This window comes from Protopterus annectens, chromosome 1.part0 (assembly GCF_019279795.1).
Source record: "Protopterus annectens isolate FY-2018-M chromosome 1.part0, PAN1.0, whole genome shotgun sequence".
In the NCBI taxonomy this organism is placed as follows: domain Eukaryota; kingdom Metazoa; phylum Chordata; order Ceratodontiformes; family Protopteridae; genus Protopterus; species Protopterus annectens.
In genome coordinates this window covers 119,427,148-119,453,426 of record NC_056725.1, presented here as the reverse complement: position 1 = coordinate 119,453,426, position 26,279 = coordinate 119,427,148, and the positions used below count along the sequence as shown (strand labels likewise).

Below are 26,279 nucleotides of genomic sequence, written 5' to 3'. Positions count from 1 at the left end.
ATCTGGTGTTTCATAAGGATAGGGTTTCGCTCAGAACTAACCCTTCCTTTCTTCCCAAGGTTGTATCTCAAGCCAATATTAACCAATCTATTGATCTACCAGTTTTCTTTCCTAACTATTCTGACAGAGCTGAACAGAAGCTACATTTTTGGATGTTCACCGTCAGCTCAGGTACTACTTACATAGGACTAAACAAGTTAGAAAATCAGACCAATTGTTTGTCTCCTATGCAGGAAACAGGTTGGGTCTTCCAGTATCTAAAGTGACCTTATCTAGATGGTTGACTTCCACCATTTCCTATGTGTACTCTCTAAGGGGCAAACAACTATCTTCTAAGCCAAAAGCACATTCGACCAGGAGTCTATCCACTTCTGTAGCCTTTCAGGATAGACTTCCCATTGACACTATTTGTGCAGCAGCTACTTGGGCCACGCCTCATACCTTTGTGTCTCATTACAAGTTGGATTTGGCCTCCAGAGATAGGGCCAGTTTTGGTTCCACTGTTCTCAAGAGTCTGTTCCATTGAGCCACCCGGGATACAGGTGCTAGGGACGGTCCCATCCAGCAAGAATGAAGGCGAGATTGACAACTTAACATTTAGAAGTTATGTACCTACCATAACGTTCCATGTTAGTTGTCTTCTCGCCTTCTTTCTTATCCCTCCCTCCTTCCCCCTGGCCTGGACAGATCTTGGAGAGTTCCTATTAGATTGCTTCCTCTGGAGCATTGTTATGAGGACTTCTTTTAGGAACCATGGTTCCTAATTATATTAGGATAAGTCTTTAGCAGGGTTAGTTAGCTACCAAACGAGATCTGAGGTAGTTCCGCCTTGCATCATGGGATATAGGGTTGCCTCGAGCTGGTAAAAGGAGTTCTCGAGCTAAAGCTAGTGCCGAGTCGGAGCCGAGGATCGGCTCCGAACCCATCCAGCAAGAAAGAAGGCGAGAGAAGACAACTAACATGGAACGTTATGGTAGGTACATAACTTCTAATTTTATACCCCTGACGACCTGACGTCATGGAAGAGAAGACAGCAACCAACACAGGACCCAAGACTTTGTTATTCAGGCTGACTGAGGGAAACCTGCCAGCAGATTACTCAAATGTAATGACTGCAACAGTGAATACACTCGAACATCTACATTTATGGTAAGTGTACACAACTGTACTTTCCCTCTCCTCCTCTCCTTGCTGGTGCGTCGTATATTAGAAAATTTTCTTTAGTTTTAGAGTTAGTTTGTTAGTGTGTATTGCCTCCCCTCCCCCCTCAGTGTTCTGTGTGCCCTGAGTTTGTGGTGAGTGGTTTTTGAGTGGAAAACAGTTAACTTTTTTCTTCTCCTTTTCCTTTTCTAGTGTGAACTTCTTTTGTGTAGCGACATGGCTGATACAAGCCTGTCTTCAAAAGGTGCACTGAGTGTGGCCATAAATGGTCTCCTGCATATGGCCACACTCTTTGTGTGATGTGCTTGGGCATTGCCCATTTGAGTACGGATTGTACTATCTGTGCGGGTTTTAACCCATGCGGGTTTAAGGACAGGAAGGCCAAGTTGGCCCTAAAAGGCCTTCTACCCACTTCTGAGGCGGTTGCCTCGTCCACTGCTTCGGTCACAGTGGCTGCTGTGGCCGACTCTCCTTCCTTTCTTGCCCTTGCTTCTCCTCCCTCCCAGACTGGGACTCCATTTCTAAGCCTGTGGAATTTGAGCGGAAAAGCGGCAGAGAGAAGGAGACGGAGCACAAATCAGACAAGCATTGCAAACTAGAGAAATGCAAGAGGTCTCCGGATCTTCCTTTTACTCCCACCAAAAGTCAGGCTAGGATCCGTGACTCTCCTCGGCTCCGATCTCCAAGATTTTCCCCGGAGCCGGAGGAGACACGTCCTCCATCTTGGCCCTCGAGGTTGGAGTCAGTGGCCACGTTGAGATCCACGCGTAGCTTATCGGAAGTTGACATGGATGAAATGATGAGGAGGTTCATTTGTACTCAGATCCAGATTGGGGGTCTTGCCAGCCCCCTCTTCCGATTTCTCCTTCTCCGATCTGTCCACTGGGTTCGGAGTACTCAGATCCGAAGATTGCCTTAGTCAGGGGGTCAGCACTGACAGTACCTGTCTCCTCAACACCGACAGCTGCCTGGAGTGTGTCAGTTTGACCAGTTTGGATCCAAGTGGCTCTTGGAGCCAGAGCTTGGGTGTTGGATCCGAGAGAGCAAAACTTTTATTCTTCAGCACTGGCATTGTCGGGCCAGGTTCCCTCCCTCAGAACACCATCCACTTCTGGCTCGGCTCCGAGTCTCACATCAGATCCGGAGAAAGTGGCTTCCTTCTTGGTACCCCAGGAGACTTGTTCTCCCTCGGCGTTTGATGTGGTAGAAAGGGTTCTCTCCACTGGATCAAGACCTTTGACTACTTCCTCAGATTCTGCCCTGACCCCCTCGGCTCCGTCTACGAATCCCATCATTTTACCAGAGGGACAGCCCATGCTCGAGGAGCCCCAGATGGTTCCCCATGAGGAAAAAGTGGCTTACGAGTTCCCCCCCGGATAGCCCCACTGGAGACATGCCTCGTAAGCATACGTGTAAGAGGAGGCACATGGACTTCCCCGAGTACCTCCCGGAGGACACGGATTTGGATGATGGGGAAGGTTCACCCAGGTCACCTCCCAAGGATGTCTCCTTTGGAGACATTATGGAAATCCTACACCAGCGGGGAGGTTGGTCCGACCCCATACCTTCTTCTGACGAATACGTGTTCCTGGAGGCTTTTGGCACGGGCCCATGTACTTCCTGGGTGTTCCCTCCTACAGATCCCCTGGTGAACCTGATCACCTCGTGGGCCTGGAAGAAGCCGGACACCGTGGAACCAATCCCTAAACATCCGGATAAGATCTCGAGCCAACCATCAGATAGACCAGAGTGGAACAAGGGCTCCCCCGTAGACGCTATGGTGGTACCAGCAGCCACAAAAAAGGAACTAGCCCAAGAGAGTTCCTCTGTTCATCCCTCTGACCGAGATTCTTGAATGGTGGACCGCTAAGGGAAGTGGGTTTATGCGTCAGCAACCTTTTCCATCATGGAGCTGAACTACCTGGCCCACATCACAAGATGACCTGGTCATGGAACTGGCTGAGTCTCCCCCTAAGTCCATGTCGTAGGAGGACAGAGACACTTTCTCTGCGAGGATGGCCACTTTAAAAGCAGCCTCCAACACGTCCATGTGACTCATCTGACATGCTACCGAAGGAATGGCCAGGGCTTCTGGGTCCGACGTGTCCATGAGGCACAACGCCTGACTCAGGCTATGTCAGTTTTCGGAACCGTTCAAGGCATCTTTTGCCAACATCCCTTATGATGGCTCTACTCTTTTTGGTAAGACCATCAAAGAAACTTTAGTCCAGAGTGAGAAGGACGGGAAGACACTATCTGCTGTCGGAATCCGCTTCTTGAACTCTCAAAGATCCTTTTCCCAGAATCAGAGAGGACAAAAGAAGATGTGGTTCCGGAAGTCACAATATTCCCGGGACACTCAGGGCTTTTCTTCCCCCAGAGGTAGAGGGGAAAGGCTAGACACCGGCCTAGAGGCAGAGGGGGTCCGGGGAATTTTGGGTCTTGAGAACCTTTCTCGGACAGGCCCGGTCAGCAAGCCTGAGGGATTGCCCGACTGCTCTACTCTGGAGGCAGTCAGGAGACTATTGTCATTGCACCTGGTGACATGGGAGTCCATAACATCAGACTGCTGGGTGCTTCAGATAATATTCAGAGGATACTCTATCCCCTTTGTGGTTCCTCCCAAACCTCCTGGACGTACCACTCATGCAAAGGGAGGAAGCAGCACAGGAAATCTCCAAGCTGCTAGAAAAATGAGCCATCGAAGCCGTCCCCCCAGATCAGTCCAGATCGGGCATCTTCTCTGCGTTCTTTTTGGTGCCAAAGAAAACGGGGGACTTTATCTACCCTGAACCTGTCAGAAAAATTCCAGATGGTCACGCTACAGTCCATCATGCCGTACCTGCAAGAGAGCGACTGGATGTGCTCTTTAGACCTCCAGGATGCCTACTATCACATAAAGATGCACAGAAGCTCCAGGAGGTTTCTCTGCTTCCGGTTAGGAGTCAGTCATTACCAGTTCATTACCAATTTCATGCCTTACCCTTTGGTCTCACCACAGTCCCCAGGGTGTTCAAAGTGATGGTGGTAGTAGCGGCTCACCTGAGGCTTCAGGGGATTCAGGTCTATCCGTACCTGGACGATTGGCTCCTCACTGCTCCCACCAGGCATCTACTTTCTCAAACTAGGGATTATTTCTTAAAGCTTGCTCTTCAATTGGGGATTACAATCAACGCATCCAAATCACTTCTAAATCCTGTCCAGGTGATAGACTACATTGGAGCAAGGATAGACACACTACAGTGCAAAATCTTCCTGACCACGGAGAGCGTAGAAAACCTTAGGATGCATATCTCCCTGATCTATCGTTCTCATCTTCCCTCAGCAGAATTGGTGTTGAGGGCCTTCACTTCAATGGCAGCGACCATAATGCTTCTTCCGTGCACCCGGTTACATATGCGAGTACTACAGTGGACACTAGCTGTACAATGGTCCCTGTTGGAACTTCCATTATCGTATCCAATACACCTCAGTCGAGTCTGTCGGTCGTCCCTTCTGTGGTGGATGTGCTCTCCAGAAATCTTGGAGGGATGATCTTTTGTTTCAGTCCCTGTCCAAGCCACAGTGACAACTGATGCCTCCCAACTTGGGTGGGGGGGCATTGTTTGGGCAGGACAGTCCAAAGCCTGTGGTCCCCTCTCGAGACCAGTTTGCACGTAAACATTCTAGAGATGAGGGCAGTCCTTTTGGCGTTGCAGGCCCTTCATGCCCTTCTTCCTCTGGGAACCATTGCAATTCATTCAGACAACATGTCAGTTGTCTGGTACGTCAACAAACAGGGAGCGACCAGATCTTACCCCCTTTGTCGCAAGGCAATGAAAGTGTGGGAATGGATGATCTCTACTGGTTGCTTTCTCATAGCAATGCACATTCCGGGATGGTCCAACATTCTAGCAGACAGGTTGTCGGACTATTATGATGCCTTATGAGTGGTTTCTGAATCATTCAGTAGCGGAGCAGATCTTTCTGGAGTGGGGTCAGCCTTGCTGTGATCTCTTCACATCTCCTTCCAACGCGAAGTGCAGCGAGTTTTCCGCTCTGAACCCCCTGCCGGGGGAGTCCCCCAGAGATGCTGTAGTCCACGCTCGGCCTCCCGGTCTTCTGTATGCTTACCCCCCAGTACCTCCTCTTCTGAGGTTTCTACAGAAAGTATGTCGACTGGGGAGCAGAGTGATCCTCATTTGCCCCATGTTGGCCTTGCCAGGTATGGTTTCCCTTCTTTTGGTCTCATCTTCTGGCTTTGCCTTGGATCTTGGATCCTATTCAGGATCTGATGTCACACCCATCGGGGGTTTCTCATCTGAACCTGGACAGTTTGAAGCTCACAGCTTGGCTGCTCCACTTCCCATGATTGCTAGGACTCCTGGATTATCCTCTTCAGTTAGGTCTATTCTGGTGGCAGCCCATAAGTCTTCAACAAGGAAGATTTACCATAGCAAATGGAAAAGTTTTTCCTTTTGGGCTTCTCAAAGGAGTTAAGACCCTTTCAAGGCTCCTATTTCTGCCATTCTTGACTTCCTAGCCAATATTTTTCAACAAGGAGCAAGCTCTTCTGCTATCAAAGTTCAATTAGCTGCCATCTCTCATTTTCACGTGGGTGAAAATTCTGCCTCCTTGGCCTCTTTCAAACTGTGTAAAGCCTTTATGAAAGGTACTTTCCTGTTACGCCCCCGGTCAAGGATCCTGTTCCTCCATGGGACTTCACTATGGTTCTTCAAGCTTTGGTCGCTCCACCTTTTGAACCTGCTGCAACCACAGATCTTAAGTTCTTATCTTGGAAAACAGCATTCCTGGTAGCTATCACCTCTGCTAAAAGGGTTTCGGAACTGCAAGCTTTGTCCATTAAAGTTCCATATATGATCTTCCATAAAGATAGTGTTTCCCTTCAGACCAATCCAGCCTTTCCTCCTAAGATTGCATCACAAGTTAACATCAGTCAGACCATTAACCTACCTGTTTTCTTTCCAAACTTTGCTAACAAAATAGAATACAAACTCCACTTGCTGAATGTTCATAGACAGTTACGATTTTATTTACACAGGACAAAAAAACTTCTGTAAATCTGATCAATTGTTTGTGTCCTTCTCCAAACCCTTTTCCAAGGTCACTATTGCTAGGTGGATTTCCTTGTGCATCCTTCAGCTCTATAAGGATAAAGGTGTGTCTCCTCCGGGTCAGTTAAAAGCTCATTCCAATAGGTCAATGGCTACTTCTGTGGCTTTTTGGTCTAGAGTCTCATTGGATGATATTTGTTCTGCAGCTACTTGGTCCTAATCTCATACCTTTATTTGTCACTACAAATTGGATTTACTTCTAAAAGGAGAGCATCCTTTGGTTCCGCAGTGCTCCGGAATATCCTTCCATGAGGGCCACCCAGGAGTTTAGTAGCTGGGGACTCTGTCTCACAGGTTGAAGACCAAATGAAGCAAACTACTTCAGATAAAGAAGTTATGTACTCACCATAATGTTCCATCTGAGTAGTTCTACTTCATTTGTCTTCAACCTTCGCTCCCTCCTTCCCCCTGACCTTATCATATGAACAGCCTGTTGACTGCAGTTTTAGGTCATAAAGTATTCTTCAGGTCGGGTTATCAGTGTAAGGGTTAGCAAACTTGATCTGGGGGTTGGAAGGTAGTGGTGGTGTATTATGGGTAAGGGGAGGAGCTTGGAGCTCGGAGCAGATGCTAGTGAATTTGCTGGCTCGGATCCGATATAGATCCGGTACCCACAGGTTGAAGAAGTAGAACTACTCAGATGGAATGTTATGGTGAGTACATAACTTCTTTTTTATCACTGGTGTCAGCTGTATTATCCTTGTGTTAACCCACAATACTTTACTTGAATTCAGTCTTTCCTTCTCATACTTTTTGTTTTTATTTCATGAGACAGGTAAGAAATGTGATGCGGATCCTCGAGAGACATGAGATTCAGCCTTATGAAGTTGCATTAGTTCACTGGGAAAATGAAGAAATTAACTACAGAATTGGAGAGTAAGCACTGTATTTATTTATGCATGTATTTTTTTTTATTTTTGTGATTATGCAACTAATCAGAAAGTTTGTTTCCAATATGAGAAAGTCACAGAAAAATGTTAATTTGATTTTATTTCAGTGAATTTTTAGTTTTGTAGTTAAGCATGCTGTTGATGCCATTTGTCATTTATCAATATTGCTTCAAAAATTTTTGCATTTGAGAGTACTTGGGTGGACTTGTTTGTGTGCGTTTGTGCATGTTCACGCGTGTGTATATTTGTGCATGCTCACGTGTGTATGTGTGTGTGTGTGTGTGTATGTGTGTATGCAAGCCCTTGTAGACTTGGTACTCAAATTCCTCTAGGTACTAGTCTCTGAATTTTTTATTAATCCAGCAAAGATGTTGTTGCATTGATAGTAAGCCATCAAATGCTAAAACTCAACAGGAAACCATTTGCTTAACATGGACTACACACTACAGCGCCATCCCAAACATTTGTTTTTGTGTAAACAAGGATGGTTCTGCTGTGTCCTACTACTACTTTTGTATGCTAATGCAGTCCTTGCAGTAACTCTACACTGCATTAATTTATGATTTTTGTTGGCTTGTCTGGACCCCTTCTGCCCTGTCCTCTTTGTACTACAAAATCTATGCTGTACTAGATCTCGACCTGTATGTTTATCCTCACTTTATTCTGTACAGTGAAAAAAACAAGGGGAGGTGCAGTCAGGTTGAGACAGAAAATTATCTGTGTTATGTGTATATAGGCCCTGTTTGCATAAGGAAGTTGTCTCTCATTACATAAATTGCAGTTAGGTTTTCTCTTACAGATATTCTAAAAGTTGCAGACTCACATTCTATTAAATTAAAACTGAGAGAGTTTATAGAGCCAGCTTTAAGGAAAAAATACTTTCTCTTGCATATATCCTAAAGGTCACCAAATCACTTTTTATTGACAAAGAAACTTTAGAAAGTTTATAGACCTGTCTTTAAGGAAGCGATACTTGTCCTCACTCTCAGATGTTAGTCTCCGTTGAGATGTTCTTCGTGTTTCACTGTTGCAGTCATTACATTTGGGTAATCTGCTAGCAGGTTGCCCTCAGTCAGCCTGATTAGCAAAGTCTTGGGTCCTGCGTCGGTTGCCCTCTATTCTTCCATGACGTCAGGTCGTCAGGGGTATAAAACATGCAACCAATGCCATTACATCAGTTTTTCTTGCCGTGCGGTGCCCAAAGCAGAAGCAGTTCGCAAGTGCCAGTCGGCCGACTCCTGAAATTTTTGTTTCCGAGTTTCAAAACTGAAGTCTTCAACTTAAAGCTAAGCACCCCTTTGGGGAAACTTTTTCTTGCTCCTTACCAATGTCAGTAAAAGTTAATAATTGCATTACTTGTGGAAAGCAAATACCTCATAAAGATTTTCATTTGTACTGTATTCTTTGCCTAGGCCCTGACCATGACGTACCTTGCTGTTGGTTTTGTCCTTTATTTAATCAGCGCACTATCCGTCGTTGGTAAATTTTTGCCTCTAAATATTTCTGTTCTTGGTTTAATTATCCAGAAATGACGTCGGTTAGCCATCCAACTACCGGGATTCTGAAAAAAGCGCAAAGAAAAAGACAGAGACAGACCATCTAGGTCCAAAACTGCCGACGACGCTTCTTCTAAGCCAGTCACCAGTTCACCATTACTCAGTGAGGCGCTTTTGCAGCCCCTGATACCCGCTACTTCTGACTCACAGGCCTCTACTGAGACCCATTCAGAGTCCGGTATGCCACGAGTTGCTTCACCTATGGAACCCGCAGATGTCTCTACCTTGGATGGGTCTGGAGCCGCTGTGCAGGCACCAGCTTCTGAGGATGTATTCAGGCCTACAGACTTGTATATTAAACCGACTCCACCTTCTACACTAAGGCCTAAATCTCGATTTATGTCTAAAAAACCGGCGCCCAGGCCCCTATGCCTAAAAAACAAATGATCAAAATGGCTGAAGATCTTATTACTCTAATCAGGGGTAGTCAACCCCCCCCCCCCCTTCTAAGAGGCCTAGGACTGAGCTTGACTATGAATCTTCTGATCAGGACTCTGTTTCTTCTGATTCGTCTAATGACCTGGCTTTGCCCATACCTACTTATGAGGATTCTGATGCAGAGGATTCCATTCCCCCCCCCCCCGAGGACTTTTCTTTTGGGGAAACGTTACATAACTTAAGGGAGCATTTCCACTGGGAAAGTCAGGAATTTTCTGAATCAAAAAAGAGGCTTAGGGATTTCCTTCTGCCTCAGCATAGGCCTTTGGCTATACCTCCTGTACTAGACATTGTTGATGATGTGTTTTCGGAATCCAGTATGGCCCCTGATTCCCTGCCTCCGGCTCCTAGTAAACCTGACAGATACTACAGGGTTCCTGAGTCCCACAAGTTCCTTTTCAAAAATCCTGTTGCGGATCCAGAAACCATTTCTGAGGGGGCCAAGGGCATTAAGGCTTCTACTGCTAAAAATCCTACCCCTTCTGATAGAGACTCCAGGGCACTGGATAGATGGGGTAAAAAAGGTTTGTACTTATATAAATATCAACAGCATATTATTGGACTGCTTAAACAGAAAATGATGTTGATTTCTGACTGTGTGAAAAATAAAGACTTACAGGATTTATTGCATTCTGCTGAACAAGTTGAAAAACATACATTGCAATGTGGTTTTGATTCTTTAGAGGCCTCTTGCAGGGCTGTTGTTACTGGATCTGTGCTTAGAAGGCATGCTTGGATTAAGGAGCAATCTCTGCCTGATCATGTTAAAGAAAACTTGTTGGATGCTCCTTTAAATCAGGACCACCTGTTTGGCAATAAGGCCGAAGAAGTTCTAAAAAAGATAAAGTTAAATCTATGCAAACTGTAAAAGATTTCTTACAAGTGCAACCTCCAATATTTAGTAGGCATTGGCCTACTAAGAATTGGTCCTTTCCAGCTCCTCCCAGATCCTCTCAAGCCAAACCCAGACACACCAAAAGCACCAGGTTTCAGTCCCAGGGGACTCTCAGAACTAAGCAATGGGGGGGATTCCACTTCCAAATCTGGAAATAACAAGACACCCCCTATGATAAACAGTCTCAGTGACTTTCCTTTAAAATTACCAAGCACTTACCTTTCAGCCGCCCCTTTGGGGGGGAAAGATTGCTCTTCATGCAAAAAACTGGGAACTCATAACCCAGGACAAATGGGTTTTAAATATAGTGTCCCAAGGATACAGATTTCATTTCCACATGTTACCAACCCCAAACTGGTGGCCAGATCTGCCCCCATATCAGTGGGCAGAGGCTCAAAAACAAATACCTTCCCTCTTAAACATGGAGGCTATTCAACTGGTACCAGAAGAGGAAAATGGACAAGGTTTCTATTCCAGGCTTTTCCTTATACCCAGAAATGACAAATCATTGTGTCCAATTCTGGACCTGTCTACTCTAAACACCTTTCTAGACATTCCAAAATTCAAGCTGCTGACTCTTCACCAGTTACTTCCTATGCTAGGCAAAGATGCCTGGTTGGCAACTCTAGATTTAAAAGAAGCATACCTGCACATCCCAATCAGGGAATCTTGCAGAAGATACCTACGTTTCAAAGCAGACTACTTGCATTATCAGTTCTCTGCACTGCCCTTTGGCTTGTCTACTGCACCCAGGGTATTTACAAAGTGCCTGGCTCCAGTAATTGCATTTTGCATCAAAGAAATATTCAGATATATTCATACCTGGACGATTGTCTAATTCAGGCAGAAAACCAGGGCATACTTCTAAATCATCTGGCGTTTGTAAAAAAGGTTCTAACTTGTCTGGGGTGTACCATAAACAAAAAGAAATCACAACTGGTACCCTCCCAACAGATTACATTCCTGGGTGCAAGCTTGAATACAACTGCCCAGATGGCTTTCCTCATGCCACAGAAGCAAATTAATTTGGTAACTTGCTTCAAACAAATGGCCACAAAAACCCTGCTTCCTGCAAGACAAATACTGCAAGCCTTGGGGTTCATGGCCTCCTGCATTCTTCTAATTCCATATGCAAGACTGCATATGAAGAAGCTACAGTGGTACTTAAAAAGTCTATGGAGTCAACATTTACGCCTGGAGTTCCTATGGTGGGCAGCGGCCTGCCACCAAAACAAGGGACTGCCATTCACACTATCCCCTGCCGCCCAAACCCTAACTACAGATGCATCAGACTATGCATGGGGGGCTCACCTGGCAGGGAAGTGCATCCAGGGCAAATGGAACCCAAATCAAATGCACCTACATATCAATCAAAAGGAAATGTTAGCTGTACAGAATGCTCTGACAGCCTTCAAGGACTACATTCTTCCAGGACAATTAATGGTACAGACGGACAACACCATGGTTATGTGGTAGATAAACAAGCAGGGGGGTACACATTCCTACCCCCTCTGCAGACTAGCCATGGCATTGTGGAACAATGCCTTGAGCTACCACGTGCACCTACAAGCTCAATTCCTTCCAGAAAAATTGAATACACTGGCAGACAGACTAAGCAGAAATCTCATGGACCCACGAATGGAAACTGGAACCACAGATTTTCAGCATGTTGACAAGCAAATGGGGGAGCCCAGACATAGATCTATTTGCCTCCTCCCAGAACTACCAGTTGGACAAATTTTGCACAAGGACTCCCCACAAAAAAGCCTGGAAAGTGGATGCTCTGTCCTTCAGCTGGACAAACCTATCAGTCTATGCCTTTCCCCCTCTACCTCTGCTCTTCAAAGTTTTGCTAAAAGTCAAGAGGACAAACCAAGAATGATTTTGATTGCTCCAGACTGGCCACCCCAACACTGGCACCCTCTCCTGCATAGTGTGTCACAAATATCTCCATGGCACCTGCCTCAGACACCTTCCTTGCTATCTCAGCAGGAGAACTAAATTATGCACCCTCAGCTTCCAACATTGAACCTTTCAGCTTGGCTAATCACTTAAATTCACCCTTAACATCCCTCAGCAAACCTGTGATGGATGTCATCTTGGAGGCGAGAAGACCTAGTACTAGAAAATCTTATAGTGACAAATGGAAAAGATTCTGTGCATGGAACCAATCTTTAGGGATGAGCACAGCAGCGCCCAATTTACCTCAGATTTTGCAATACTTAACTGAGATGCTTCACAAGGGCCTGTCTTTTTCCTCTATTAAAATCCATGCTTCAGCTATTTCAGCTCACTATAACACAGAGCCACCTCTCTTCTCTCATCACCTGCTCAAGCAGCATCTCAGAGGGGCAAAGAACTTGAGACCACCTAGGAGAGCTCCTACCCCTGCCTGGGACCTTAACTTTGTTTTGGAGAAGCTCATTCTACCTCCTTTCAAGCCAGCTGCTACTGCAGACTTAAAATTTCTTTATTGTAAAACAGCCTTCCTTTTAGCAATCACTTCAGCTAGAAGGATATCTGAATTTTACAGGCCCTTATGGCAGTGGAGCCTTTCATCATCTTTCATGCGGACAGGGTATCTCTGAGGACCAATCCATCCTTCATGCCCAAGGTGGTTTCCAGTCTGGCTCTTAATGAGTCCATTCATTTACCACCCTTCTTTCCCAATCCATAGAACAAAGGGGAATGGATTCTGCATTCCTTGGATGTGCACAGACAACTTAGCAATTGCTGCTGGGGCAGAAGGGAAGGCTATTTCAAAACAAACCATTTGTAAATGGATAAGCCATTGCATTCATTTCTGCTATAAGCACCATGGAAAACCTATCCCCCAGGGGATCAGATCTCACACCACCAGGGCTGCATCTACTTCTACAGCCTTTCTCAGAGGGGTTCCTACCAGGGATATTCTAGAAGCTGCTACCTGGAGTTCTGTACATTCTTTCACCAAGCATTATCATTTACCAATTTTCTCTAAATCCAGAGCTGGCTTTGCCACTGCTGTCTTGCAGGGCCTTATAGCTGGTCCTAATGCTGTATAAATTTCTTCTCCCAACCATAGCTTTGGGAATCTACCCAAATGTAATGACTGCAGCAATGAAACATGAAGAACATAGTACAGTTATGTACACTTACCATAAATGTAGATGTTTGAGTGTATTCACTGTTGCAGTCCTGGTCACCCTCCCTGCAGCCCCCTGTTTTTCTCTGACTATACCTCTACTTTCTTTTACTATGCTTAAAAGCCTTTTTGGTGTATGTGCTTTTGGTTTGAGGTATGTTTTTCTGTTTTTAATTTTATTTGCTCCCCTTTTGGGGGGCACCTGACATCTGGGGCAAGAAAAACTGATGTAATGGCGTCGGCTGCATGTTTTATACCCCTGACGATCTGATGTCATGGAAGAAGGGACAGCAACCAAGTTGTTGACCGCAACTGAGCTGGAAATATAAGTATCTTGATTTTTTTTTTGATTATTTTTATAGATTACTGTTTTTAAAATTTAATATATATAAAGCACTTTGTCTATTCAGTATCGTCACAAATCCTTATCTGTTTAAAAACTTTAATTTGTCTCTCTAGTGCTTGCTGTCTGTAGGCTATTGTGTAAACTGAAACATCTCCTCTGTGTAATTATCTTTTGGCTAGTGGGGGCTGGTTCTTTTGTGTTCTTGTAAAAAAAAAAAAAAAAAAAAGAAGCTGTTCTGCTTTTTAAGCCCTAACTTTGATAGGGTTTCTGTCTTTACAAGACTGGAGAAGTTGTTGACTGCAACTGAGCAGGAAATATAAGTATCTTGATTTTTTTTTTGATTATTTTTACAGATTACTGTTTTTAAAATTTAATATATATAAAGCACTTTGTCTATTCAGTATCTTCACAAATCTTTATCTGTTTAAAAACTTTCATTTGTCTCTCTAGTGCTTGCTGTCTGTAGGCTATTTTGCACCACCATCCCTCCCTGTTGGTGTCTTGCTCTTATACTTGGTGGCTTTGCAGTTGCCCGACCCTACTATGACACACCTCCCAGTCTAGTGTCATTAGCTCATTCTGCCTAATACAGAGAGAACATTTGATAAGGCCTTCTGTTCCTTTCAAAAAGTAAAACAAAACTTTTTCTTTTTTTTTCTCTTTCGCCTGAACCTTCTTGTGTTCTGACTATCCTTCTCAAACATTTTGGAAATATACAGTATATTTCAGAGCATTTGTTATAACTGTATTTGCTATAACTGATTTAAGTATTTTTTTCTGGCTTTTTTGATTATTTATTGCTTAGCGACTGCATTTTCGACTGTTTATACAGCTCTGCATTCTATTTAAACTGTTTTTGTGTTGATTAACTGTTTTGCACTTTTAAAAAGTTATTTGTTGCTTAATTTTACCTTGGTGGCTTTGCAGTTGCCCGCCCCTACTGTGACACACCTCCCAGTCTAGTGTCATTAGCTCATTCTGCCTAATACAGAGAACATTTGATAAGGCCTTCTGTTCCTCCTTTTCCTTTCAAAAGTAAAACAAAACTTTTTCTTTTTTTTTCTCTTTCGCCTGAACCTTCTTGTGTTCTGACTATCCTTCTCAAACATTTTGGAAATATACAGTATATTTCAGAGCATTTGTTATAACTGTATTTGCTATAACTGATTTAAGTATTTTTTTCTGGCTTTTTGATTATTTATTGCTTAGCGACTGCATTTTCGCCTGTTTATACAGCTCTGCATTCTATTTAAACTGTTTTTGTGTTGATTAACTGTTTTGCACTTTTAAAAAGTTATTTGTTGCTTAATTTTACCTTGGTGGCTTTGCAGTTGCCCGCCCCTACTGTGGCACACCTCCCAGTCTAGTGTCATTAGCTCATTCTGCCTAATACAGAGAGAACATTTGATAAGGCCTTCTGTTCCTCCTTTTTCCCTTTCAAAAAGTAAAACAAAACTTTTTCTTTTTTTTCTCTTTCGCCTGAACCTTCTTGTGTTCTGACTGTCCTTCTCAAACATTTTGGAAATATACAGTATATTTCAGAGCATTTGTTATAACTGTATTTGCTATAACTGATTCTGGCTTTTTGATTATTTACTGCTTAGCGACTGCATTTTTGCCTGTTTATACAGCTCTGCATTCTATTTAAACTGTTTTTGTGTTGATTAACTGTTTTGCATTTTTAAAAAGTTATTTGTTGCTTAATTTTACCTGTAGGCTAACACACTCAAGTGCGCTAGCCGTTTAAAAGCATTTATAGCATTTACTGTCTGTTTTTCCTCTGTTTTCTGCAAAAAAGAAAAAAAAACAAAAAAAAAATAAATCTTGTTTTCCCGCCTTACTGAACTAGAATAGTCCAGTCTTCAGAGTTTGCTGATCTCTGGGCTTTGTCTTGGTTCCTGTGCTATTCCATATCCTTATTTGGATAAAGGCGTCTTTGTTCACCAGTGGGAGTGGGGAGCACTGAGCAGCCTATTTGTCCCTAGAGGAGTGGTTCCAGCCAGAAACTTGTAGTCTATTGGCCATTTTGGGTAATTTCCTAGCTCTTTTCAGCCCCCTGTAATAAAGCCCGCTTTAGCGCGCGTTTTCCCTTGTATTCAACTCAGCAGCTCCTCGTGGTGTCCTGCAGAGTTCTACAAGCAGCAGAGAGCAAAAGAGTGACTTTTTCCTGATTTAAGTATTTTTTCTGGCTTTTTGATTATTTACTGCTTAGCGACTGCATTTTCGCCTGTTTATACAGCTCTGCATTCTATTTAAACTGTTTTGTGTTGATTAACTGTTTTGCACTTTTAAAAGTTATTTGTTGCTTAATTTTACCTGTAGGCTAACACACTCAAGTGCTAGCTGTTTAAAAGCATTTATAGCATTTACTGTCTGTTTTTCCTCTGTTTTCTGCAAAAAAGAAAAAAACAAAAAAAATCTTTTTTTTCCCGCCTTACTGAACTAGAATAGTCCAGTCTTCAGAGTTTGCTGATCTCTGGGCTTTGTCTTGGTTCCTGTGCTATTCCATATCCTTATTTGGATAAAAGGAAGCGTCTTTGTTCACCAGTGGGAGTGGGGAGCACTGAGCAGCCTATTTGTCCCTAGAGGAGTGGTTCCAGCCAGAAACTTGTAGTCTATTGGCCATTTTGGGTCAATTCCTAGCTCTTTTCAGCCCCCTGTAATAAAGCCCGCTTTAGTGTGCTTTTGCGTGATTTAGCGCGGAGTTGCCCATAGAGCACCATCGGGCAGCGCCAGTTAAACTATATCTGGCTCCGTAAAGTCTGCTGTTCAATTTTTCCCTTAGAACTTCTCTACTTGCAATCTAAACAGTCTATTCTCTATCTCAAAAGCTCAGCACTTGCTCATAAAGCATTTTTATATAGGTTAAAGTACTTATATACTAAACAAAGTACTACATTAGCCTAGAATCCCCTTGAGTACCCATTTCCCTATAGGTCCCTTCTGACTCAGTTACACAGCAAACTTTTTCACTTTTCTAGCATGTCGAAGGGTCAGTTGCTGGTGTCCTCTCCTGTTCAGCTGGTGAATCTGGGCATCTTGAGGCAATGTTACAATTGCCTCATGTACACAGACAACCCACTTCTCCCACAAAACACAAATACATGTGAGAGATGCAACTATATAGCCAAACTGGAGGCTGAGCTCTCTCAACTCAGGACTGGCAAGACCAGACAGGAGGAGAAGGAAACCACGCACACCACAAACCCATTTCCACATAGAACTATCACAACTGCAAAACAAACACATAAACACACAAAGACATACTCGGAGGCACTGATCAAAAATCTACCAAAACTACAGAGGCCTCCAAAGCAGACACCCAAGCAACTGCCACCTCAAGACATAAGACATGCAACACATAGTTCTCAAAGTCAGTGTGATAAACAGTCACAGCCCTTAAGGCCAAACACAATGCCAGACACACTTGTTATAGGTGACTCCATAGTCAGACACACTGACGTCCCACTCACCAGACTGAACAAGGAAAAGGTCACAGTAAGCTGCCTGTCAGGCGCTAGAGTCCGCCATATAACACAAGCACTCAGGTCACTCCACAGCAAGTACAAGTATGACTCGGTCATTGTCCATGCCGGTGTGAACGACCTGAGATGTACCTCCCTGGACTACATGAAAAGAGACATAGAGGAGCTCTCAGATTATGTAGCCCAGGCCGGTATGACCCTGACCCTGAGCAGTATCCTACCCTCACCAAGAATGATGCCACAATACAGAGACAAAATAATCAGCTTTAATAATTGGCTTAATTACTGGTGTCATTCTAAGGGGATCCAATGTCTGTCTGCCTGGGATGACATGCTTGACAAGCCACGCTGCTTGAGGGACGGCTTGCACCTGTCACCCTGGGCTTCCGGATATTGGCAAAGGCTCTTGCCACCCCCATAGTGCCTTTTTTAGGCAAGGCTCAAATGATAAACCTACAGCCCTAGAAAACAAAAATGGAGAAAAACTAAGGGTAATACTGCTCAGTGCCAGAAGTCTAAACCTCAAGATGCACACCCTCGAAGCCCTCCTCAGTATGGAGAACATTGATGTCTGTGCTGTGACTGAAACCTGGTTCAAGGCTCCTGAGAGCAACCCAGCACTGTCAGGTTATACCTCATATCATGCGTTCCGGCCCCAAAATCCAGACCGAACCACAAAAGGAGGGGGAGTATCCATATTCATAAAGGATACCCACACCTCCAGGTTACTGGCAACACACGAAGCATCGGAGACCATCCAGGTGCAATTAACCATAGGTAAAACTGCCCTACAGTTTGTAGCATGCTACAGACCACCCTCTCAAACTCAGGAAACCCACACAGCCTTCCTGAAGACACTGGAGAGTATGAATGTCTCTCCAAACACCATCATATTGGGTGACTTCAACTACCCAAACATAGACTGGGAACATTACTCAAGCCCCAACACCCTAGCCCAAAGGTTCCTGGAGTTCATAAACTCAAATGCTATGGAACAACTAGTCACCATTCCCACAAGAGGAGAAAATATACTAGATCTGATCATCACAAACATGGGGACAAAATGCTCCACACCGGAAGTATATCCCTCATTGGTGAGATCAGACCATAAATTAATCTCACTGGATATCCACATCCCGCCCCCAACCCCAGCAAAAAAGACCACAGTGAAGAACTTCTCAAAAGCAAACATCACACTTCTTAAGACTGGAGTGGTATCCTTCAAGGCCCCCGAGCCAGTGGAAACCACAACCCACGCTGCTGAAACCCTTACAAATGCCTTCTACGAGCACCTCCAGGAATGTATGGATCAAGCAATCCCTAATAAAATAAAGACCCTTTCCACCAAAGGCAGGCGCCCGGTCTGGTGGACCCCAGCCATAAACAAACTCTACAACAAGAGGAGAAAGCTACTACATGACAGAGCAAAATCCCTAAAAGGGAAGGCATCTCTGATCACTACTAGCAAAAAACTACGATCACTCATAAAATCATCCAAGGCCAACTTTGAGAGAAAAGTCGCTAATGACACAAAAGACAATCATAAGGCCTTCTTTAGCTATGTTAGAAACCTGGGTGGAAACTCCCAGATATGCTCAGAATTAGTCCAAAATGATACAAAAATCACTGAACCCACAGATATTGCCAACATACTGGCAGACAGGTTGAGTGCAAATTTCTCTCCTCCCTCCCTCCCAAAAGGAGAAATATCTATCCCACCTGAGTCTAGCCTCCCAAACATCTCAGATTCCCAGGTGAGAGCTGCTCTCTCTATAGCAAAAAACACAGCATCAATGGGACCGGACGGTGTCCCCGGCTGTGTGCTACACGAACTCAATGAGGAACTAAACCCACACATAAGGCTGCTGTTTAATCTTAGCCTTACTACAGGATACGTACACAAAGAATGGCGTACGGCAACTGTGGTCCCACTCCACAAAGGCGGTGCTTCTATGGACCCTGGAAATTACCGCCCCATAAGCTTGACGAGCCTTGTCTGCAAAGCTATGGAGAGGATCATAATGGAACTCATAAATAAAGACATTGGGGACCTACAGACACTGGATCCTACCCAATTTGGCTTTGTCAAGGGCAGATCCTGCCTCTTGAACTTGGTCGACTTTTTCAAAACAGTCACTAAGGCCATTGATGAGGTAAGGCAGTTCACACAGCCTACCTTGACCTAGCAAAAGCGTTCGACACAATACCCTACTCGGGCATCATAGAAAAGCTCACCAGCTTAGATGTAAACCCATATGTCACAAGATGGGTTGCAAACTGGCTCAAGGACAGAACCCACAGGTTAGAGTTGCTGGTGCCATGTCAGACTCTAAGCCGGTCACGAGGTGTCCCACAGGGCTCAGTCCTGGGCCCCTCTTGTTCGGCATTTATTTTTATGAAGTGCAGGCAAACATAGGGGGATTGTGGCTGACAAAATTTGCAGATGACTGCAAACTGGGCACCATAATTGACACTCCATCAGACACAGACATCCTTCAGAGAGGTCTCATAGAAATGGATAACTGGTGCCAGAGCCATGGCCTTAAGCTAAATGCCAAAAAATGTATAGTCATATCCTTTGGGAAAAACAAGGTAACCCCTAATTACCACATAGGTGGTAATCCATTAAACACGGAAGAAGTTATCAGGGACCTGGGGACCCAAGTTGACAGTAACCTCTCTTTTGGCACTCACATTGCCAAAGTGGTTAGGAAGACCTTCTACATTGCCCACCTGATCATGAAGGGATTCGCATCCAGATCAGGAGAGGTCAATGTACCCCTGTACTCTTCACTTATCAGACCAATAATTGAGTACAACGCCCCATTCGGAATGTACCTTACCCGACACCTGCAGCAGTTGGAAAGACCCCAAAAGTTCCTCACCAAAAGGATAAAGGGGCTCAAACATATGTCATACGCTGCCCGACTGAAGAAACTCCAGCTCTATTCAGTCGCATACCGTCTGCTCAGAGGTTATCTGTGCCTGACATACAAGGTCATGTCCAACCCGGAATTAATGGACATGCTCCACCTCAAAAAATCCAAATCCACCAGAGCCACGAGCAAGAGACTTAAACCTCAACACGGATATAAATAGGACGTGCTGGAGGGACAGATTCATCACCCAGAGACTCCCTACACTATGGAACAGAATCCAAGTCCATGTGAGGCAGAGCCCCTCACTGACTCTGTTCAAGAGAAATCTTGACGAGTGGATGGGAGATCGTAGGTTTACCCTGGGAATCATCTCTGTGTCACTGCTGGACAGAGGCACAGCAAACTAATGGGTATAGTATTCTCATCCTAAGGGGTGGTGAAAGCCACACACACTCTGGCTAGGCTTATAAATGCCCTAGGGCAGATAGCCTAGTATGAACCGACGCAGGACCCAAGACTTCATTAATTAGGCTGACTGAGGGCAACCTGCCAGCAGATTACCCAAATGTAATGACTGCAACAGTGAATACACTCGAACATCTACATTTGTGGTAATTGTACACAACTGTACTTTATATATGTAAGCAAGATGCTAATGTGTGGTTACCCTTCTCTAATTTGTGATTGCGACTTATTTGCTTTGTATTTAGTTTATTGTTTTATTGCTTGGACTTTGATGTATGTGTTGTGTTTTGCATGGGATTTACTTGCAGTCAGTTTACCTGTTTGCAGCAGACAGGCACTTGTATGTTATTAATGGGAGTCGAAGTGTATATTGAACGCTGTTTGATTTATCCAGATTTTGGATTTTTTCATCAAGAGAGATTTTTTTTTTACTCTTGGAATTGAAGTATTACTGGAAATGGACTACCACAAGGGGATATGTTTGTGAAAGTCTGAGCTCTGCTGAGGTAGTTGGCATTTTGATTGTTTGTCTGTGCTACTTCGGGTGTTGCTAAGATTTGCCTGGTGAGGATGACTACCATAATTTATGAAGTAAACAAGATGTTCATCTGCTGTCATCAAGCTGAATTATTTTTGGATTTATGTGGATGTTCATCGTGTTTCACTGTTGCAGTCATTACACTTGGGTTATCCTGCTGGCAGGCAACCCGTAGTCGGCCCGAGTTCAAAAGTCTTGGTCCGGCATCGGTTGCTGTCACCTCTTCCCTAACGTCAGTGCGCCAGGGGTATAAAAGTTGCAACTGACACCATTTTCTTCAGTCTTTCTTGCCGCACGGTGCCCGAAGCAAAAGCAGTTCGCAAGTGCCGGTCAGCCGACTCCTGAGATTTTCAAAATTGAATTTCAGAACTGAAGTCTTCAATAAAGCTAAGTAACCCATTGGGGAAACTTTTTCTTGCTCCAGACCGATGTCAGTAAAAGTCAATAATTGTATTTCTTGTGGGAAGCAAATACCTCATAAGGACTTTCACTCTTACTGCATTCCTTGTCTAGGCCCTGACCATGACGTTACTAGTTGTCGGTTTTGTGCTAGATTCAATAAACGCATTATCAAACGTCAGTTTGATTTTGCTTTACATTATTTTGGACGAAGATTTAATTATATAATGCCGTTGGAACAACCGATGACTGGAATGTATAAAAAACGCAAAGACAAAGAAAAAGACATGCATCCGAGGTCCAAAACCGATGACGAAGCCTCTTCTAGGCCAGTCGCCGGTTCTCATTGAGACGCTTTCACAACCCCTGACACCCGCTACCTCAGAGCCACAGGCCCTAACCGATAGCCACGTGGAGACACCGAGGCCTGTGAAAACTCAAGGTATTGGGCCTACGGAAACTATACCCTCAGATGGGTCCGGAGCCGCTGAGCAGGCACCGGCTTCTGAGGGTATTTTCAGACCTTCACAGCTTACAATTAAGGCTACTACAGCAGCAAAGGCAAAGTCAAAAACACCATTAAAGACATGGAAACAAGTACAGCATTCTCCAGAACAGTCATCCATGCCAAAGAAACAGATGCATAAAATGGCCGAAGACCTTATTACTTTAATCAGGGGCTCCCATCCCCCTCCTGACAAAAGGCCTAGGCAAGACACTGATTATGATTCCCTCTGATCAGGTTTCCATTTCCTCTCATTCTTCTTCTGATCAGGGCTATTCTCTCCCTTCCTATGAGGACTCTGATGCTGAAGAGTCCATTCCTTCAGCCTCACCGCCTGAGGATTATTCTTTTGGGGAAACCCTGAACACCATGAGGGAGCATTTCCATTGGGAGAGCCAGGATTACTCAGACTCCAAGAAAAGGCTCAGAGATTTCTTTCTATTGCCTCAGCACAGGCCCTTAGCTATCCCCCCTGTGCTTGATATTGTAGATGATGTTTTTTCTGAATCCAGTCTGTCTCCAGATTCTTTACCCCCTGCACCAGTAAAGCCAGACAGGTACTACAGGGTCCCTGACTGTCATAAATTTCTTTATAAAAACCCCGCTGCAGACCCAGAAACAATTTCTCAGGGTCCTAAAGGGGTTAAAGCTTCCACTGCCAAAAATCCTGTCCCCTCAGATAGGGATTCCAGAGCTCTGGACAGATGGGGGAAAAAAGTGTACACTTCTGCTACTTTAGCTGTAAAAGCTTTAAACTGTCCGTTTCACATGCTTAAATATCAGCAGTATCTCATGTCATTGTTAAAGCAGAAAATGGTTACAAATATAGAAAGTCCTAACAGTAAAGAAATACAGGATTTATTGCATGCAGTTGAACAAGTGGGAAAGCATACTCTGCAGTGTGGTTTTGATTCATTAGAGGCTTCTTGTAGTGCCGCAGTTACAGGCTCAGTTATTTGAAGACATGCTTGGTTGAAAGAACAAAGTTTACCTGACCATGTTAAAGTAAAATTATTGGATGCTCCACTACAGCATGATACTTTGGTGTTAAGGCAGAAGAGGTATTAAAGAAAATGGAGGATAAAGCAAAGTCAATGCAAACGGTGAAAGATTTCTTACAGGTTCAACCACCTAGATTTAGCAGAAACTGGCCTTCAAAAAATTGGTCCTTTCCAGTGTCAGACAGGCCACAAAGAGGCAGATACAGACACCCAAGAGGCAGATCTCAGCCCCAAGGCTCCCACAGACCTAAACAATGGGCTGTTTCAGCTCCCAAAGGAGGAGAAGACAAATCACAACCTTATAGGAAACAGTCACAATGACTTCCCTCTGCAAATGCCAAGCTCTTACCAGTTGACAGCACCCCTAGGGGGAAAGCTAGCACTTTTCTCAAAAAATTGGCACATGATCACCCAAGACCAATGGGTGCTGAATATAGTTTCTCAGGGGTACAGGTTCCACTTCCCCATGCTTCCAAAACCAAAAGGTATGCCAAACCTGCCACAAAACCAATGGGCAGAGGCACAAAAACAGATTGCTGCTCTTATGGATATGGGAGCTATTCAAAAAGTTCCACAAGAAGAACAGGGACAAGGATTTTATTCTAAGACTTTTCTTAGTACCCAGAAAAGACAAAGCCTGGAGACCAATACTGGACCTGTCAATCCTAAATACTTTCCTGGATGTTCCAAAATTCAAAATGTTAACACTACAACAACGTCTGCCCATGCTGGGCAAGGAGGCTTGGCTAGTTACTTTGGATCTCAAGGAGGCATACCTGCATGTCCCAATCAGACAATCGTGCAGAAGATACCTCAGATTTATAGCAGACTCAATGCATTACCAATTCTCTGCACTGCCCTTTGGCTTATCTACTGCACCCAGGGTCTTCACAAAATGCCTGGCACCAGTAATTGCATTATGCAGACAAAAAGGAATTCAATTATATCCCTACTTGGACGACTGCCTTATTCAAGCAGAGAGCAAGGACATTCTTCTAAAGCACCTGGCATTTGTAAAAAGATTGCTAATTTGCCTAGGGTACACAGTAAACGAAAAGAAATCAAAACTAGTGCCCTCTCAAGAGATAATATTCCTGGGTGCAAGCTTAAATACAACTGCCAAGATGGCTTATCTCACGCCAGACAAACAAAGGCAACTGACTCATTACTTTCAAATGATGGCAACAAAGACCCAGCTCCCTGCAAGAAAAATTCTGCAGGCCCTGGGTTTCATGGCATCTTGCATTCTACTAATTCCATATGCAAAACTGCATATGAGGAAACTACAATGGTATCTAAAAAGTGTCTGGACTCAGCATTGTCACAGCCTAGAGACAATTATAACTTTGATTCCCTGCCTATAGCAGGAGTTTCAGTGGTGGTCCCAGGCCTGTCGCCACAACAAGGGACAGCCTTTCACCTTACCTGCAGCCAGGCAGACAATAACAACGGATGCATTGGATTATGCCTGGGGAGCACATATGGCAGGAAAATGTATTCAGGGCACGTGGCCCAAGGAACAAATGCATCTTCACATCAATCAAAAAGAGATGCTAGTTGTACAGAATGCCCTGACAGCCTTCAAGGACCTAATACATCCAGGACAACTACTAATAAAGATGGACAATACCACAGTTATGTGGTACATAAGCAAGGGGACACACATTCCTACCCTCTATGCAGACAAGCCATGACTTTGTGGAACACAGCACTGACCTACCAGGTACATCTGCAAGCACAATTCCTGCCAGGAACAAAAAATACACTGGCAGACGAACTAAGCAGAAATCTCCTGGATCCTCACAAATGGAAGCTAAATCCACAAGTGCTCAACATGATAACAAGTGAATGGAGATGCCCAGACATAGATCTTTTTGCCTCCCCTCACAATTGCCAAATACAGAAATTTTGCACAAGGACTTATCACTCTCAAGCATGGAAAGTGGATGCTCTATCATTCAGCTGGAAAAACCTGACAGTCTATGCCTTCCCTCCGATGCCTCTTCTCACCAAGGTGCTTCTAAAAGTCAAACAAGAGAGGCCAAAAATGATCCTGATTGCACCAGACTGGCCACGCCAGCACTGGTATCCAATCCTAAAACATTGTCCCAAGGCCCACATTGGCCTCTACCTCAAATCCCTCATCTTCTGACACAGCAAAACAATCAGATTCTGCACAGTCAACTCAGAACCTTAAATCTGGCAGCATGGCAGATAATGTAGCCACTCAGACTGCACCTCTCTCTAAAGCTGTTATGGATGTAATTTTGGAAGCCAGGAGGCCCAGCACTAGGAAATCTTATGCAGAAAAATGGAAGAGATTCTGTGCTTGGAACCAGGCACAAGGGCTCGACCCACTGGTCCTAAATATACCTCAGATTTTGCAATACCTGACTGAAATGTTGGAAACAGGCCTATCTTTTTCATCTATTAAAATCCATGCCGCTGCCATTTCAACTCATTACAATACGGATCCTCCTATTTTTTCACATCCTCTACTACGACAGTACCTCAGAGGGCCAAAGAATATAAGACCCCCTAAGAGAGCACCAGTACCTACTTGGGACCTCAATTTTGTTTTAGAAAAACTAACACTGCCTCCATTTGAACCAGCCAGCACAGCTGATCTAAAATTCTTGTCATGGAAAACTGCTCTGCTCCTAGCAATAACTTCAGCAAGAAGAGTCTCAGAGTTACAGGCATTGATGGCTGTGGAACCTTTCCTCATTTTTCATCAGAACAGGGTTTCTCTTAGGACAAACCCAACATTCATGCCAATCCCTAATAAAACCAAGACTCTTTCCACCAAGGGCAAACGTCCAGTCTGGTGGACCCCAGCCATAAACAAACTTTACAATAGGAGGAGAAAGCTGTTACATGATAGAGCAAAATCCATAAAAGAGAAGACACCTTTGATCATTATTAGTAAAAAAATATGAGCACTCATAAAATCATCCAAGGCCAACTTGAGAGAAACATTGCCATAGATTCAAAAGACAATCATAAGGCCTTCTTCAGCTATGTTAGAAACCTGGGTGGAAACTCCCAGATATGCTCAGAATTAGTCCAAAATGATACAAAAATCACTGAACCCACAGACATTGCCAACATACTGGCAGACAGGTTCAGTGCAAACTTCACCCCTCTCCCCAAAAGGAGAGATAACTATCCCAGCGGAGTGCAGCCTCCCAGACATCTCCAATGCGCAGGTGAAAGCTGCTCTCTCTAAAGCTAAAAACACAGCATCAGTGGGACCGGATGGTGTCCCCGGCTGTGTGCTACACGAACTCAATGAGGAACTAAACCCGCACATAAGGCAGCTGTTTAATCTTAGCCTTACCACAGGATACGTGCCCAAGGAGTGGCGTACGGCAGCTGTGGTCCCACTCCACAAAGGCGGTGCCTCTACGGACCCTGGTAATTACTGCCCCATAAGCTTAACAAGCCTGGTCTGCAAAGTTATGGAGGGGATCATAATGGAAC

General features: G+C 44.3%; 1 protein-coding gene across 5 annotated transcripts in view; it reads left to right on the top strand.

The window, feature by feature from the left end:
- The window catches only part of RMND1 (required for meiotic nuclear division 1 homolog), a 611,103-nt gene that overhangs the window by 332,044 nt on the left and 252,780 nt on the right, over positions 1-26,279 (top strand). For all 5 annotated transcript variants that reach the window (XM_044088165.1, XM_044088420.1, XM_044088253.1 and 2 more), the window contains exon 6: positions 7,051-7,151. In XM_044088165.1, coding sequence (XP_043944100.1) covers positions 7,051-7,151 — 101 coding nt within the window. The remainder of the gene's footprint in view (positions 1-7,050; positions 7,152-26,279) is intronic.